This window comes from Bos taurus, chromosome 21, assembly GCF_002263795.3.
Source record: "Bos taurus isolate L1 Dominette 01449 registration number 42190680 breed Hereford chromosome 21, ARS-UCD2.0, whole genome shotgun sequence".
Lineage (NCBI taxonomy): Eukaryota > Metazoa > Chordata > Mammalia > Artiodactyla > Bovidae > Bos > Bos taurus.
Window position 1 is genome coordinate 12,785,250 of NC_037348.1, and position 18,345 is coordinate 12,803,594.

The 18,345-nt window shown below is 41.0% G+C and overlaps 1 protein-coding gene across 7 annotated transcripts in view; it reads right to left on the reverse strand.

Annotated features, from left to right (window-relative positions):
• MCTP2 (multiple C2 and transmembrane domain containing 2) overlaps window positions 1-18,345 on the reverse strand; it is a 259,662-nt gene that overhangs the window by 189,694 nt on the left and 51,623 nt on the right. For all 7 annotated transcript variants that reach the window (XM_005221777.5, XM_059879251.1, XM_059879252.1 and 4 more), the window contains one exon: window positions 10,291-10,821. In XM_005221777.5, coding sequence (XP_005221834.1) covers window positions 10,291-10,821 — 531 coding nt within the window. The remainder of the gene's footprint in view (window positions 1-10,290; window positions 10,822-18,345) is intronic.

Sequence of the window (18,345 nt, forward strand, 5' to 3'; positions counted from 1 at the left end):
GAAATCAGTCTTGAATGTTCATGGGAAGGACTGATGCTCAAGCTGAAACTCCAATATTTTGGCCAGCTGATGCGAAGAACTGACTCATCTAAAAAGACCCTGATGCTGGGAAAGATTGAAGGCAAGAAGAGAAGGGGATGACAGAGGATGAGATGGTTGGATGGCATCACCTACTCAATGGACACGAGTTTGAGTCAACTCCGGGAGTTGGTGATGGACAGGGAGGCCTGGCGTGCTGCAGCCTATGGGGTCACAAAGAGTCGGACATGACTGAGTGACTGAATTGAACCAGTACGCTTGCCTGGACAATCCCATGGACAGAGGAGCCTGGTGGGCTGCAGTTCACAGGATTGCATAGAGTCAGACACGACGTAGCGACTATCACACACATACATACACAATCAAGGCAGATCTCAGGATGGAGCCGTCTTCCTCTCTTCTCTCAGCTTATTAACTTGTACCTGCTTCCCCCACAACTCCAATCTGAGGCAAACTCACTTTTTGCTCTTCCCAGTGTCCACAGCAGGTATAGCAAGCATCACTGCATGCTACTGATCCATCCTGCCCTGCCTGTGAGCAAACACAGCACCCAGCCCACAGGGTACCTTTGCATCTGCTCATCCAGTATCCCGGGTGGTTGCTATGGTAGCAGTCACCTGGCAGGATGGGAAAGCCCCTGTGCTAAGTCCTCAGAAATAAGTCTGACACCTCCCACCATCCTCTCCAGTCACACTGCTTCCCTACTGTCTCTGACATACACCAAGCACACTCCTACCTCACCGGAATCTGTATGCTGTATCTTTGTCTACTTCAGGAATGTTTTTTCTCCCAACACGTGTACAACTTACTTTCTCACCTCCTCTAGGTCTTGTATAAATGTTTTTTTCTCAGAAGAGATATTTCCTGACCACTGCGTTCAAAACGGTCACATCTCCACCTCAGCACTCCTAAATGCTTCCTCTGCTTTATTTTTCTCCATCCAATCTATCACTTTTTGAGTAGATCTGAAGCCCCCCACCATCTAGAATAGGATCCACAGGAGGAAGTACACTGTGGTCTGCTTTGTCAGCTGCTGTGTTCCCAGTGTCTCAGGGCAGGATCGGCACAGAGCAGGTATGGGAAGAAGGGAGGGAAAAAGAAAAACGGGAACACTTCCATGAAGGACCCTGGGGCACGGTTCACACGTTTGTCTCACTGACATCATTTATGTTGAGCAATGATTTCTGACATAAAACAAAAATAGTAAAGAACACGTAACTGAAGTGTTGAGAAGCCGACGCCCTCGTTTAATTCTGCAGACTGTCGGTTGTTTCCTTGCCTCTGTGGTTTGACATCTTGCTTCTCTGTGGTCACTAAACTGAAGCTCTGTGGTTGCCAAGCAGAGTTTCTGGAACTATCCCAATAAGGTACTCCTCTAAACCACTCAACTCATCCATGTAAGCTTGCACCAAAGTGGGCTGTTTAAAACTCCAACTTTCAGAGTGTTAGGGAAGGAGGGACCCCATTGTGGGGTTACATCAGTGGTGGGGCAGGGATGGTATTAATCCTTCCATTCAGGATTATTGGCTACAGACCATGATAATAAACCATTCCTTCACTGTAACTTAAAGGAGGATTTAAAAGGGCACAGTGGACACTGAAAAACAAATACCTTCCTTTGATGATCAGCTCTTTCTAGATCACCAGCTCTGAGTTCTCCTGAACTGCAGATCTACATTTCTCTAAACCCGGGGCATCCTGGTGGGCTGCCATCTATGGGGTCGCACAGAGTCGGACACAACTGAAGTGACTCAGCAGCAGCAGCAGCAAACCCCTAATATATACAGAGTTTTGCACACGGGCTTTAGATTCAAACAATCCTCGATTTAGTTCCTGGCTCTGACACTTACTAGCTGGATATTAGGCAAGTCTTTCAACCTCTTTGGCCTTCGACTTCATGCTGAAAACATAATGATAAAAATAATACAAGTAATAAATACAACCATAATCTTAGCAGAGTCCTCATTGGGCACTTGCGATTGCCACGTACTGGGCTATGAGCATTCTATTTTTCTAGTGTCATAAACAACAACCTTAACTACTTGGATTTATCCCCCACCTATCTGAGTCTTAGCCTCAAAACGCATCTGCTTCAGGCCTTTCCAGCCACAAACTCGGAGCAATCTCTCTGCTCCCCTTTCACCTCAAATGGCTTGTTATCTCACACTGTCTAGAGACTGCCTCAGAGTGCTGGTCACTGTTTCCAGTAATCGGGTCTCGTCTCAACTCCATCATCAACACCAAGGACGAGAACCAGAGGTGACTCTGTATTTTCTCAATTCTTAACCGTGAAAAAGTACCTTGTAAAATATCCACTGGGGGGAATGCTGACAGGAGAAAGAAGCAAGAAAAAAACAGCAAAATAAAAAGAAGAAAAAATAAGTGACTCTCCCTTTGAGTCTCCCTAATTTTATCTTCTTCATGTAAAAGGAGACATTTGGGAATGCCTTCAGAACTCACCTACCTACTCAAGGTCTCCATGGGTCAGCATTTCCCCCAAGCAAACTGAATTTCTATGGCCACCCCCAGCACACAGCCGTCAACTTCAGACACAAAATGAATCAATATATTTTACATAAGTTAGGTTTGCAGAAAGAATGGGGAAAAAGGAAGAAGACATTATCTCTGCTCTTCCAGTCTAACAAGAGAGACTGACTTCTACACAGCTGGCCGAACACACAATGGTGGTGGTGGTGGTGTGGGGCTACAGCATGAGATGCCGTTTTAGCATCTCGAGCCCTGAGTCATGGTGATGAGAGCAACGGGAAAGAGTTTCATCCATCAGAGGGGGAACATACATAGTCACATATAGGAGGCAATCTGGTTGCCAGGCAACCGTGACAGGCTATCACTTTGAGTGAAAAAAGTACAACTAATAAAATGTCAATCATAAAAAGGGACAAGTCTCGCATGGAAGTGTTGCAAAATGACCTGCCCATTTGAACCTGTAGACAGGAGAGGAAGCCTATCCCATAGGACATTAAGAATCTCAGCTTCATTAGCAAGTGAGACAAATCCCAGCGCAGGCCTTAGACCACGGATGTTCCATCCCTCACCTCCTTGGGAAAGCTACCCATGAAATAAGCTACACCAAGGATACCGGCAATCATTAATTTTGTTGTGCACTGGGTATGTCACATGCCAACCCATACCTTCCTCCTCAGTTCCCACCCATTTCATAAAAGCAATAGAATGCTATCTGCTACTCATTAGAAGAAACAGATAAACCAGATCTGAGACAAGGATTGTTGTTGTTGTTCAACCGCTCAGTCATGTCTGACTCTTTGCAACCCCATGGACTGCAGCATGCCAGGCTTCCCTGTCCTTCACTATCTCCCAGAGTTTGCTCAAACTCATGGCCATTCAGTCAGTGATGGCATACAACCATATCCTCTGTCATCCCTTTCTCCTCCTGCTTTCAATCTTTCCCAGTATCAGGGTCTTTTCAAATGAGTCAGCTTTTCCCATCAGGTGGCCAAAGTATTGGAGCTTCAGTTTCAGCATCAGTCCTTCCAATGAAAATCCAGGGTTAATTTCCTTTAGGATTGACTGGCTTGATCTCCTTGCAGTCCAAGGGACTCTCAAGAATCTTTTCCAACACCACAGTTCAAAAGCATCAATTCTTCAGTCCTCAACCTTTTTTATAGTCCAGCTCTCACACCCATACATAACTACTGGAAAAACCATAGCCTTGACTATATGGACCTCTGTAGGCAATGTCTCTGCTTCTTAATATGCTATCGAGATTTGTCATCGCTTTTCTTCCAAGAAGCAAGTGTCTTTTAATTTCATGGCTGCAGTCACCATCCACAGTGATTTCAGAATCCAAGAACATAAGGTCTGTCACTGTTTTCATTCTTTCCTCATCTATCTGGCATGAAGTGATGAAACCTGATGCTGTGATCTTCATTTTTTGAATGTTGAATTTTAATCCGGCTTCTTCACTCTCCTCTTTCATCTTCATCAAGAGGCTCTTTAATTCCTCTTAATTTCTGCCATAAGGGTGGTGTCATCTGTATATCTGAGGTTACTGATATTCCTCCCCACGATCTTGATCCCAGCTTGTACTTCATCCAGCCCAGCATTTCACATGATGTACTCTGCATGTAAGTTAAATAATCAGGGTGACAATATACAGCCTTGATGCACCCCCCTTCCCAATTTGGAACCAGTCTGTTGTTCCATGTCCAATTCTAACTGTTGCTTCCTGACCTGCACAAAGGTTTCTCCTTTCACAAAGGAGCAAGGTAAGGCGGTCTGGTATTCCCATCTCTTTAAGAATTTTCTACAGTTTGTTGTGGTCTACACAATCAAAGGCATTAGCATAGTCAATGAAGAAGAAGTAGATGTTTTTCTGGAATTCACTAGCTTTTTCTATGATCCAATGGATTTTGGCAATTTGATCTCTGGTTCATCTGCCTTTTCTAAATCCAGCTTGTACATCTGGAAATTCCTGGTTCACATACTGTTGAAGCCTAGCTTGAAGGATTTTGAACATTACTTTCCTAGCCTGTGAGATGAGTGCAATTGTGTGGTAGTTTGAACATTCCTTGGGATTGCCCTTCTTTGGGATTGGAATGAAAACTGACCTTTTCCAGTCCTGTGGCCACTGCTGAGTTTTCCAAATTTGCTGGCCTATTGAGTGCAGCACTTTCACAGCATCATCTCTTAGGATTTGAAATCGCTTAGCTGGAATTCCAACACCTCCACTAGCTTTGTTCAAAGTGATGTTTCCTTAGGCCCACTTGACTTCACATTCCAGGATGTCTGGCTCTAGGTGAGTGATCACACCATCATGGTTATCCGGGTCATTAAGATCTTTTCTGTATAGTTCTTCTGTGTATTCTTGCCACCTCTTCTTAATATTTTCTGTTAGGGCCATAGCGTTTCTGTCCTTTATTTTGCCCATCTTTGCATGAAATGTTCCCTCACAGATCACATGACTTCAGCAGGACTCCCATTCATTTAAAAAATATGTAAGGACAGACTTGTGGTTGCCAAGGGTAAGTGGGTGGGGAAGGGAAGGAATGGGAGTTTGTAGGTAGGAGATGCAAGTTTTTATATACAGAATGGATCAAAACAAGGTCCAACTATATGGCATAAAGAGCTACATTCAATATTCTGTAACAAATCATAATGGAAAAGAGTATTTAAAAAAAAACAATGTGAGTGTAAATATACATATATACATATATATATATATATATATATATATATATAACTGAATCATTCTGTTGTACAGCAAAAATAAACACAACAGTGAAAATCAACTATATTTCAACAAAAAAATGTAATTCATTGATAACAAAGGCTCTACACCTTTCTAAATCTGAAACTCCAGTACTTTGGCCACCTCATGCAAAGAGTTGACTCATTGGAAAAGACTCTGATGCTGGGAGGGACTGGGGGCAGGAGGAGAAGGGGACGACAGAGGATGAGATGGCTGGATGGCATCAGTGACTCGATGGACGTGAGTCTGGGTGAACTCCAGGAGTTGGTGATGGACAGGGAGGCCTGGCGTGCTGCGATTCATGGGGTCGCAAAGAGTGAGACAGGACTGAGCGACTGAACTGAACTGAACTGAACTGTTTTACAATGCTGTGTTGGTTTCTGATGTACAGTGTGAATCAATCAGAAGTATACGTAGCTGCCTCCTTCTTGAGGCTGCATACCACCCTTCTAAGTCATTACAGAGCACTCGGCTGAGCTCCCTGTGTTACATAGCAACTCTCCCAACATGAGGCCTACACAAGCCACTGGACCAGCCTATCGCTAAGGGCAGAGACCAAAGTAAGAAGAACTATGACCCTGTAGCCCGGGGAAAGGAGACTTCAAATGCAGTCAGTTAGCCAAAATGAAATGACAAAAGTATTGTGCAGATGAAGGAACGAGGTAAAAACCCACAAGACCCAACGAATGAAGAGAAAAGAGCCAAACTATCTGTAAAAGAATTCGGTTATAATAGTAACGATGATCCAAAATCTCAAGACAGAATAGAGAGAACGCAAGAATCACTTAACATATTTAACAAGGACCTAGAAAAAATAAAGAATAAACAAGCAGTGATGAACAGTGAAATTTCAGAAATTAAAAATAGTCTGGAAGGAATCAACAGCAGAATAATGAGGCAGAACAGATAAATGAGCTGGAAGGTAGAATGGTGGAGATAACTAGCAAAGTGCAGAATAAAAAAAAGCTAATGAAAATAATTAAAGACAGTCTTGGAGACCTCTAGGAAAACATTAAATGCATCAACATTCAAATTAAAGGGGTTCCAGAAGACGAAAAAGTCAGAGTCTCAGAAAATATTTGAAGAGACTATAGTCAAAAACTTCCCTAACATGGGAAAAAATAGTCAATCAAGTCCAAAAAAGCACAGAGTCCCATAAAGGAAAAAACCCAAGGAGAAACATGCCAAAACACATATTAATCAAACCAACAAATTAAATACAAAGAAAATATATTAAAAGCAGCAAGGGAAAAGCAATAAGTAACAAACAAGGGGATTCTCACAAGGTTAACAGCTAATCTTTCAGCAGAAACGCTGCAGGCCAGAAGGGAGTGGCAGGATATATCTAAAGTAATGAAATGTAAAAACCTAACAAGAAAGATTACTCTAGGAGTTACTCCAGAAAGGACCTCATTCAAAATCAAGGGAAAAATCAGAAGCTTCACAGGTAAGCAAAAATTAAGGGGATCAGCACCACCAAACCAGCTTTACAACAAATGCTAAAGGGACTTCTCCAGAAAGGAAACACAGAGAAGGACAAGACCTACAAAAACAAACCCAAAACAATCAATAAAATGCCAAAAGGAATATATACATATATACCAATAATTACTTTAAATATAAATGGATTAAATGCTCCAACCAAAAGACAAAGACTGCCTGAGTGGATATAAAAAGAAGAATCATATATCTGCTGTCCACAAGAGACCCACTTCAGATCTAGGGAGACGTACAGACTGAAAGTGAGGGGATGGAAAAAGATATTGCATGCAAATGGAAATTGCAAGAAAGCTGGAATAGCAATTACCACATCAGACAAAACAGACTTAAAGAATATTATAAGAGACAAGGAAGGACATTACATGATATTGAAGGATCAACCCAAGAAGACCTGACTTCAAACCATAAAATGAAGAGAACTTGAAGAGAAAACACCAAGAAGAGCCTTATGAACCTGAATGCATACACTGTCATCACCAATTTCTGTATTTAAAAAAAAACAAAGAACAACAACACTGAGCACCTACCAGGGGCCAGGCATGGAGCTGGGCCCTGAGAAAACCAAAACAGGTTAGACAAGACTCCTCCAGTCACGCCCACCCTCCAGTTAACATAGCCTAGTGCAAAACATTAGCAAGGGAGGGGCTCACTTCCGCACCATGTGATAAACTGGATCCTCAGGTAGTGAGAAGCCCACAGGATACAGGGGGAGGCGGGGCGAGGAGGTGAGTACTGTAGCTGACCACAAGTGATCCTGCAGGTCTGATGAGCTGCAGCCCAGTCTCTCCATCCTCTGCAAACAGCTGACCACACTGACAAATGGCAATGAGTGGCCACAGAAGGAAGATACAACCTCAGTTCAGTTCAGTCGCTCAGTCGTGTCCGACTCTTTGTGACCCCATGAATCGCAGCACACCAGGCCTTCCTGTCCATCACCAATTCCTGGAGTTCACCCAGACTCACGTCCATCGAGTCAGTGATGCCATCCAGCCATCTCATCCTCTGTCGTCCCCTTCTCCTCCTGCCCCTAATCCCTCCCAGCATCAGAGTCTTTTCCAATGAGTCAACTCTTCGCATGAGGTGGCCAAAGTACTGGAGTTTCAGCTTTAGCATCATTCCTTCCAAAGAAATCCCAGGGCTGATCTCCTACAGCCTCAGTCTATGTCAATTATGCTTAGGGAAGGAAAAAACAGGCAGAAGATTCTTTCCCAAGCAAGAAGTTTTTGTTGTTGTTACTGCTGTTTGCTTAATGGCTGAGTTTCATCAGATTACCCGGAATTATTTACTCTTAAAAAAACTGTACCATCCAGGCTTTTTTGCATTAATGGTAAAAGAATAACCACTACCAACCACCCATCTGCAATCCATCCATTTGCCATCACATCACTGACCAGCCCTCCACACAGCCCACAGCCACTACAGACACACATCACAGACGCCCCGTCAGAAAGCTCCCCAAGCCTTCATTCCAGGCAGAGCAGAATGCTTCCCACCTTTGGCCTCCCCCATCCACACTGGGGCTTCCTTGGTGGCTCAGCTGGTAAAGAATCCCCCTACAATACAGGAGACCTGGATTTGATCCCTGGGCCAAGAAGATCCCCTGGAGAATGAAATGACAACCCACTCCAGTATACTTGCCTAGGAAATCACATGGACAGAGAGGTCTGGCAGGCAACAGTCCACGGGGTCACAGAGTCAGACACGACTGAGTGACTAAACCACCACCACCCAGACCCACACCCACACTTCAGGCCTGTGTTTGTCACGTTGCCTTACCTGTCAAATCCTACTTATCCTCTGGGCCAGCCTGCAGACTGCCTCCCACAGGACATGTCCCTGGATCCCGCCATGTGATCTCGGTTCACAGAGGCCTGGATGCACAGGCAGTCCTGATGTCTGTCTACCTCTTACGCTACACTTAATGCCGTGCAAAGCTATGTCCCAGTGGGCTGAATCCTGAAGGCAGAGTTACGTTCTCAACCATCTCTTCTTTACAACAGAGTCTCTACGGTGCCCCAGATAGTGCGTGTGTGCTAAGTCGATTCAGCCGTGTCCGATTCTTTGTGACTCTATGGTTTGTAGCCTGGCAGGCTCTTCTGTCCGTGGGATTGATAGAGTAGGCACTAAATATGTATAGTCAGTGAAACAGTTTAACAGCACCAACTTTTAAAACAACTTATTCTAATTTGAGTTTGTTAGCCTGTCAAGGCCAAGGAACCCACTTATTTTTTCCTCGTCAGTAAATAAATAGCAAGAAGATAAGATTAACCTGAGTATATAATTTAACATCTTACCTCCTTCATACTGAACTATGAATTATGTTTAATAACTCAATTTATATTTTGGTTAATGGAAACATATTTCAAATTCACAAATAATAGTAGAAAAAAAATCACAAAATTTTTACAAAAAGGGCTTCATAAATGTTAATGGTAATGAAACAAATAGGTATCATTTAATGGTCAATGGTATCCTAACTGGTAATACTTCCCAAAAAATAAGGCTTTCAAATATCCACAATCCCATCCTCCAATGAAATCCGAACATATGGCATAAATAACAGGCTTTGGTTCTAGAAATAAAATCAAAAATCCTAGTTGAATAACCAGTTTTCCACACAATTAGAATACTAATCTCAAATATAGAAAAATTAAGCCATTACCTGAACACTGAAACCTATTTCATGTGCCATTAATGGAAGATATTTAAAAAAATAACTGATCAAATTGATTATCCAAATCATAGCTTGGTAACCTCATAACTACATTTAAATTAAATTCATCCGAGAAATGTAGTATTTGTCTCATAATTATATTTGGTTATTTTATCATAAAGAAATACTAAGGCTTTATAAAAATTCCTGAATGGATAAGAATTTGTTTCCTTCAGGGTTCAGCTTGTTTTTAGATTATCTGGTATTTATTCATTCATTTATTTGAGTTCACTGGTCTTAGCCGTACCATGCAGGATCTTCTAACTGCACCATGCAAACTCTAACTTGCAGCACATGGGATCTAGTTCCCTGACAAAGGATTGATCCCAGGCCCCTGCACTGGGAGCACAGAGTCTAATTATCTGGCAGTCAAGAGGAGATACATATATTCTTACATTTTTTAGGAATGTGAATGTGCATTTTTGTCTGTGGGTAGGACCGGGCAATGGAGGAGACAGAGAGACAGAATCAGACATACATTTCAGCAAAAAGTTAAAGGAAAAGTTATGCTCTTGATTTCTTTGCCAGGAGATGGAAAAATGAAAACACGTCCAACGGGGCTTTTAATGCCTTAAAGTGCTCTAGGAAGGTCATCTGTAATACTTTTAAGATACACAGAGGTCAACCCCCAAATGAAGGGGAACACTGGGTACAATCAATATTACCTTCATTTAAATGGTTATAAATGACATCCTCTCTGTCCAAACTAACCACAAAAATAAATCCTAACCAAAATTTCCAAGGGCACTACAGGCACTTAGGAAGAAGAAAAATAGAAAAACGGGAAAGCGCCCAGGCCGGGCCTCACCTCTGGCCCTTCGGGGGCATCCTCTCCAGGGGGCGTTTTCTGGGGCAGACCCAGGGTGCCGTTGCTGGAAGCTCTCCTGTCCTCGGTGGGAGAGGTGAAAGTCTCCTCGGAGTCTGTTTCTATCACGTGGAAGGGGCCCACTTCCTCCTGACTCCAATCCAGTTCTTCAGACTGTTTCAAAGAGCTACTGCTGCTCTTGGGAACGATGCCGGCCGTCGACAGGCTGCTGGGCACCGAGGTGTAGGACGACTGGGGGCCGGAGTAAGGCCGCCCCTCGGGGGCCAGGGCCTCAGCCTCCAGGAGGTCCGGGACGGACAGGCTCAGGCGGCGGTCCAGGTGATGCTGGGCCCGTAAGTCCAGGGCTTTGCTCGAGGTCTTCTTCACCTTCCTCTTGCTCAGGTTGATCAACAAAGGCCTGGTCCGCTGTTTTAATGAGCCCCAGACAGACGGTTTATCCAGGTCCATGGCTGCATGAAGACACAGGCAGTCCCTCTGGGGAAGAGTATGTCTCTGCGGGACACTCAGTGACTCCTAGGAAACAGAAGACACGGAGAAAGGATATGAAGCTTCTCTGTGCTGTCAGAGCACATCAAAGTAGGAAATGTGACTCAAGGAATCTTACTCTTCCCACTAAGTGATCAAGACCAAAACATCTAATCAGTAACATCTACAAAAAAATAATTGGGAAAATCTATCCTGGTGGCTCAGAGAGTAAAGCATCTGCCTGCAATGCGGGAGACCCGGGTTCGATCCCTGGGTTGGGAAGATCCCCTGGAGGAGGGAATGGCCACCTACTCTTTCCTGGAGAATCCCATGGACGGAGGAGCCTGGTGGGTTACAGTCCACAGGAACACAAAGAGTCAGACACAACTGAAGCGACTTAGCATGCATAACAATGTATATCCCCATCAATAGTAAGTAAGAGTTCCCAGTTCTCCACATCCTCAACAGCACTCATCTCTTTGTCTTTTTTATTTTTATAATCACCATGTATTCTTGAAATTTGCTAAGGGTATAGATCTTTAGGTTTCTATCCCCCTACACAAATACAAACATAAAAATGGCAAGTACAAGAAGTGACGGGAGATATTAACTTGATTGTGGTAATAATTTTGTAATATATATGTGTATTAAACTGACCACCATATATCTTAAATACATGCAAATTTTACTTGTCAATTATACCTTAATAAATCTTGGGAAAAAAAAATAAAAATAAAAAATTACAAAAGAGGGCTTCTTTCTTATTTCCTCTCAAAAGAAAGCAGAGCAAAAGACATTTACTAGAAAAATAACAGCATCTTTTAACCATTATGTTCAAGGGAATGCCTTTCTGTTTCTAAACCCAGAGTCAGCAAACAATTTCTGAACAAGGCCAGTTAGTAAATATTATAGACTGAGAGTCAGACAGTTCAAACTACTCAATCCTATTGTTATGACACCAGAGGAGACATGTATGATACCGAAATGAAAGCGTACCTGTGGTCCCAGTAAAACTTTATTTATAAAAACAGGCAACAGACTATAGTTTGCCAATCCTGCTTTAATTTATCCTCTTCCTTTCTAGAGTTAAGTGTGCATTTTGAAGGACAAATACACGCTCATATCAACTAGGATTCCATCTAGTATCTTCAAAATTTATATTAAAATAAGAGTAACTAAAGAGAAAAACATTTATAAAAGTGAGAGTCTGCCCTTAGTCCAATGTTCCAGACCAGAAGAACTATGGAAGATTCTACAATGGAAATCCTAAGAAAAGCAAACTTCAGAGCTTCAGTTGGAGAATGAAAGAGAGAAAATGTTTCCCACAAACAGGTGTGAGTGACAGGAATGCTTCACAAACAAATATCATACAGTCTGCTGAATGCTATGCAGGAAGGGGAGAAATTTAAGATATAATAGGTTGGACTCATTAGGAAATCAGATTAAAATCAAATAACCCTCACTCGATGTGTCAAGTGCCTCCTGATAAATCTTTCCAATATGAAAAAGTACAGTGTGGTCAAGTCAGTCTAAGCTGGCCAATACTCACGTGTCACACTTGTCTAATGACAAAAAAGGCTAAGAGCTATGATAAAAAGCATTTTCCAAAATCAAGGACACCATGCATTTGTACCCAGCCCGGGATATTTAGTCATTAGGAGGTCACTGCTGAAGATCAGGACTAGGTGACAGTCCTCCAGCTCTGGACTGATGACCATCAGCTCGAAGGATGAACTTGGTATCTTCAATAGGCAATGCAGAGATGAAGCCCTTGGATCCTAGAGACAGACTCCGTGATTGGAATTTTAATTTTTTATGTTCTGCTCAGGTATACTATCAGACTAAATCTCAACTTTTTCACCTATTCACTAGGGAATATATCACCCAGCTTAAAAACAAAATAAGATAAAGTCCCAGTGTCTGAGTATCTGATGCAGAGAAAGGGCAGTCAGGAAAAGCTATGTTTTCATTCTTACTGATGATACCATCATAAAGTCATATTTTGATATCTTAAGTCACTTTAGAGTTCTGTGTCTCATTACAGTTTCCATTTTTTTCAGCTTTTTAAAAATTTATTTTTAATTGGAAGATAATTGCTTTACAATATTGTACTGGTTTTATTTCCATTTTATACATAAATTTAACCATAACTACCTCACAGGGCTCTTGTGAGAACTGAATGAATTTGTCCATATAAAACGATTAGAAAACTGCTTCACAAAGAGTAAATTTTTAATACAATGTTATCCAGCTTTAAAATTATCATTATTTCAATTATATAATATTGGGTCATTCAGCTTTAAATTTTAAAAATGTTTTACAATTCTTTGCTGCTTTTAAAAATGCTACTATAAACATAAACATACTTCACATTAGCAGGACACAAATACATTATTTAATTCACATCTTACAGTTTAACTTGCACATAGGTCCAAAATGCTTGTTTCCACATTCATCTGAAAATATTTTAGTCTATTTGCCTTTAATGGAGTGTTACATTGTTGCTGTTGTTTAGTTGCTAAGTCCTGTCTGACTCTTTTATGACCCCATGGACTATAGCCCACCAGGCTCCTCTGTCCATGGAATTTCCCAGGCAAGAATACTGGAGCCATTTCCTTCTCAACGGGATCTTCCCCACCCAGGATGGAACCCACATCTCCTGCACTGGCAGGTGAACTCTTGACCACTGTGCCACCAGGGAAGCCCGGAGTGTTATATAGGTGTCTGTTAATCTAGTTGGTTAATGGTTTAGTTTTTTATACTCTACTCCTTATGCTACTTAAAGAGGGGTGTTTGCTTTTCAACTATAATTGTGAATTTGTCTATTTCTCCTATCAGTTACATCATTTTTTGCTTCTGTATTTTGAAGACCTGTTGTTATCTGCAAACATGTTACAACTAAAACAGTTGTCTTCTTGCTATTTAAATACAATCTGAGGATCTCTATCCTTTAGTTGGTTTAGACCATTAATGGCTTCCCTGGTGGCTCAGCTAGTAAGGGTTCAATCCCTGCATTGGGAAGATCCCCTGGAGAAGGGAACGGCTACCCACTCCAGTATTCTGGCCTGGAGAATTCCAGGGACTGTATAGTCCATGGGGTCGCAAAGAGTCGGACAAGACTGAGCGACTTTCACTTTTTAGACTATTAATATCTAATGTGATGATATGTCTGTACTTAGGTCGAGCATTTTGTTTGCTGTTTGTTTCCTCTACTGCTTGTTCTAGTTCCCCTTTCCTGCATTGGTTAGGTTTATTTAGCGTTCCATTTTAACTCAAATTATCATTCTTTTTGCTATACTTTTGTGTCAATTTTTAGTGGTTGGTATAGCTAGGGATTACAACATGCAAAGTTAACCTTTTACCCTTTACTTGGAATCAATAGTTCAGCACTCCAACCGGAATAGAAAAACCAAACCACAGGTGTTTGTTTCCTACTGCTGCTATAAAAAGCTACAATCTTAGTGGCTTATTAAGATAAATTCATTATTTTTCAATTCTGGAGGCCAAAAGTCTAATACATATTTCATCAAATTAAACCAAGGTGTTGACAAGACTGCATAATTTCTTGGAAGCTCCAGAGATAAATCTGTTTCTCGGTCATTCCAGACCAAAAAGTTCTCATTTTCTTGCTGGCTGACCGTGGAGGGCCTTTTGCAACTGTGGAGGCTGCCCACATGCCTGGGCCCTCTTCTCCACTTTTAAAGCCACCAAGAGTACGGAAAGTCATCCTCAATTCTACATCTCTCTGATCCTCTCTTCCGTCTTCCTCTTCCATTCTTAAGGACTCGTGATATAACTGGCTCCATCAGGACAGTACATCTCAAGATTTACAGCCATAATCGCATCTACAAAGTTCTTTTTGCCATTTACTGTACCATATTCACAGAATTTGGGTAATAGAATGTGGACATTTGTGGGGGACAGGAAGTAGATTATTCTGCCTTCCATACTACCATATAGGTTTCCTCATCATTTCCTTTTCACAGACTTGTTTTATACATATATATATATATATATATATATATATATACACTGAAAATTCCCATCAGACAGTGTTTTACTTGGTATTTCAGTGATGAATCATTTTTTCATAATTTAAGAAAAAAATTCTGTTATATTTACCACCTCCTCCATTCTTGATATTCTAAATTTCCTTCTTGTATTATTTCCCGTTTTTCCAAGGAATTTCCTTAACTAGCTATTTCTTAGAAGGTCTGTTCTCTTGGTTTTCCTTCATCTGAGATTGTCTTCATTTCACTTTCAAGGGTATTTTCACTGGATACAGGATTCCACACTTCTATTTCAGCACTTTAAACATGATGTGACGTTTCCTTCTGCCCTCTGTGATTTCTGATGAGAAATTCAGTCATTTCAATCACTGTTTTCCTATAGATAAGGTCACTTTTCTCTGACTGCTTTCAAGATTTTGTCTTTGTCATTAAATTTGCAGCAGTTATGATGTGACTCAGTGTATATATTTTTTATCTGTTTGGGATTAGCTTAGCTTCTGGAATTTATAGGTTTATTTATTTCACCAAACTTGGAAAGTTTTCAGCCATTATTTCTTGGAGTTTTTTTTAGCCACACACTCTTCTTTCATTCAGAGCCTCTGATCATACAAACATTATGTCTTTTTGCAATCCTTCAATAGTTCTAGGGTCTCTACAATATTTTGCCTCTCCCATATTCACAGTAGATAATTTATACTGATTTATTTTCAAGTTTCCCAGTTCTTTCTTCTGTTGTTTCCATTTTGTTATTGAATCCATAGAGTGAGGTTGTTGTTTTGTTTTTGGTGGGGTGGGGGCACAAGGTAGAGAGGCTATTTTTTAAATTATAAATTTGCCATTTGCTTTTACTTTATATTTCTTACTTCTTTACCGATACTTCCTATTCTAACTTTTATTTCAGGACTGAAGATTATTCATTTGGGCACTTTTATAATAGTTTCCATAAAGTCATCTTTTCATTGTCTTCTGCTGTCTGTTCCCATGTGACTTGAGATTTCTGTACTACTTCATATGCCAATATGAATTATATCCTGAACATCCTGAATGTTCTTATAAAATCCTGTGCCATATTTAAATATATGGTGAATGTTGATATTATTTATTATCAAGCACCTGATTTGGTCAGCTTCTGGCCATTAATTCCAACCTACCTTCTATGGGTTCTAGTTCCCATGTCAGTTTCATTTTCAAAAGCTATGCAAAGCCATTCAGATTTGCACTGGGTGTGCACCATGTAGAGATAAGTCTGGGACTTGAGTGAATTTCTATTAGTCAGTTCCACCTTCGCTTGCTATGTGAATAAGAAGGATCAGATCCATTCATATGCAGACTGTAGTCAGCCTAGGAGTTCACAAATAGATTTATGGGATCAATCCCAAGCTCCTTCTCACTGGCCTCCTCTGACACCTTCTAGTACCCTGGAACTCCCTGTTACCTCATCAGTCAACAGCAACCCACTTCTATGACTGCACCAGTGTACTAGGAGGACTGGGGTGCAAGAAGCAAGCCATACTGCAGCCCTGCCTTTCATAATGATGTCTTTACCGACAGGATGGTCCCTCAACTTATTGCCCTGGCTCTTGCAATTTCCCACTGCCAGCTGTTCTTGCTGCTGCTGCCTCTGCCACAAGATTGTCAGGGAGCTGGGGCACAACAAAACTGAGGAAAAGGAGACCAAAAAAGATCAGAGATTTCTCTCTTTTCTCCAAGCTTTAAGGCTTCCCTTTCCTACTCCTTGAGTCAGAACTAGAAGGGTCTCCTTGACTTCTGTTCCAACACTGACTTCTAGACTTTGGACTGCACTGATTTCAAGCTGGGGGGATTAGCAGAGAGAAAAATTGTAAGCCCACCTCTAGTTTAGTGATGATTCATACTAATATTCTTCCCTACACGTCCCTGGAGGCTCAGTAGTAAAGAATCCGTTTGTCGATGTTGGAGACACAGGTTCGATCCCTGGGTCAGGAAGATCCCTTGGAGAAGGAAATGGCAACCCACTCCAGTCTTCTCGCCAGGGAAATACCATGGACAGACGGAGCCTGTAGGCTACGGTCCACAGGGTTGCCAAAGAGCCAGACATGACTTAGAGACTAAACAGCAACAATTCTTCCCTAGTCCACATGCTAATATTTACTTTTCAGAGATCTCAACCAGCTTCACCTGGCACTTCATCCAGATTCATGTTTGTGTTCATTGGGGAAAACAGGTTGGAGTGGCTTTATTCAATTTCACCTGGAACCAGAATTATTTTAATAAGTTTCACAAAAGCATTTTTACCAATTTCCCCAAATGTCCAATGCCTGGTGTGCAGAACCGCAAACATATAAACACAAAAGGTATGTGCCCAGGAAAAAAAGTAAATCTTAAAAGTGTACATAAAGCTTATAATACATGTTGGCCTGTGGTCTCTTTGATGCCTAAAAATGTCATCCCACCAAATCATAATGCATTGTTCAGAATAAAAGAAACTTATTAGAGTAAATCTAATATTTGAAGAAAATGGTGGTGAGGTAAATCCAACTTGAGTATTAGATATAAAATATATATATCAGATATAAATATCTAAAATATATATATTTAAAATATATCTAATATATATTAGATATAAAAATAGTATCAGGTATAAATATATATATTAGATATAAAATACATACATAAAATATAGTATATAAAATATACTGAGTTTTCTTCATCTCAAAGGATATTTAAAAACAAACACCTGTTCCATTTTCTACAATGAAAAAAGTTCATAGGCTATTTTCACAATCACCCAATGGGCCACAAGCTGAAACATAACCCAGGCTTTGCAAACCATCAACCCTAGAAGCAGAATCTCTTCGCAAAACAAGATACCTAGGCTACCCGACCTGCTAAACTTCAGTTTTCATTTATTGAATGAAAGTAAGTATTCTGCTTCATCAAACCATTAAAGTCAGGACAAAGTTTTTACAGGAAACAAGCCCCAAGCCAAGGAGCCTAATGGAAGTTCCATTTATCATGGTTTTAACCCAGACATCCACCCGAGCTGGCTGCTAGCGACTGGCCAGATGGAAGAAGAGCTAACCTTCTAAATGTCAGCTCAAAAGTTTCTGATTGAACCTGGACCACAACCACTCACTGAGTGAGAAACACGAGCAAGGAAAGACGTTCTGAGCGTAAGTTACCATCATGCGCATTAGAGTTATTCAGTGACACTGACTCAAACTGTGATTCTCAAAGCTCTCCTTTAGTGTAAATGTGATGAAAAGGGTTTCCTTTCACAATATAAGTATCAATTCCAATGACAGAGCAGGAAGCAGTTATTACAAGTCAGAATGTGTTACCAATATTACTGAGGTCTCTTTTTAGTTAACTGCAGTTTCTTTTCTCTTACCAGTAGAAAGAAAATTTCCTATTTATAGGTTGGCCAGAAAGTTGGTTCCATAAGATGTTACGGAAAAACCTGAACAAACTTTCTGGGCAACCCAATATATTCTCTTAAAATAGGCGGGGGGGAAATCTAAACTAAATTCAATAAAAGTAAAAATCTGATGATGTATATGCTTATCTAATGGTGAAAGATAAA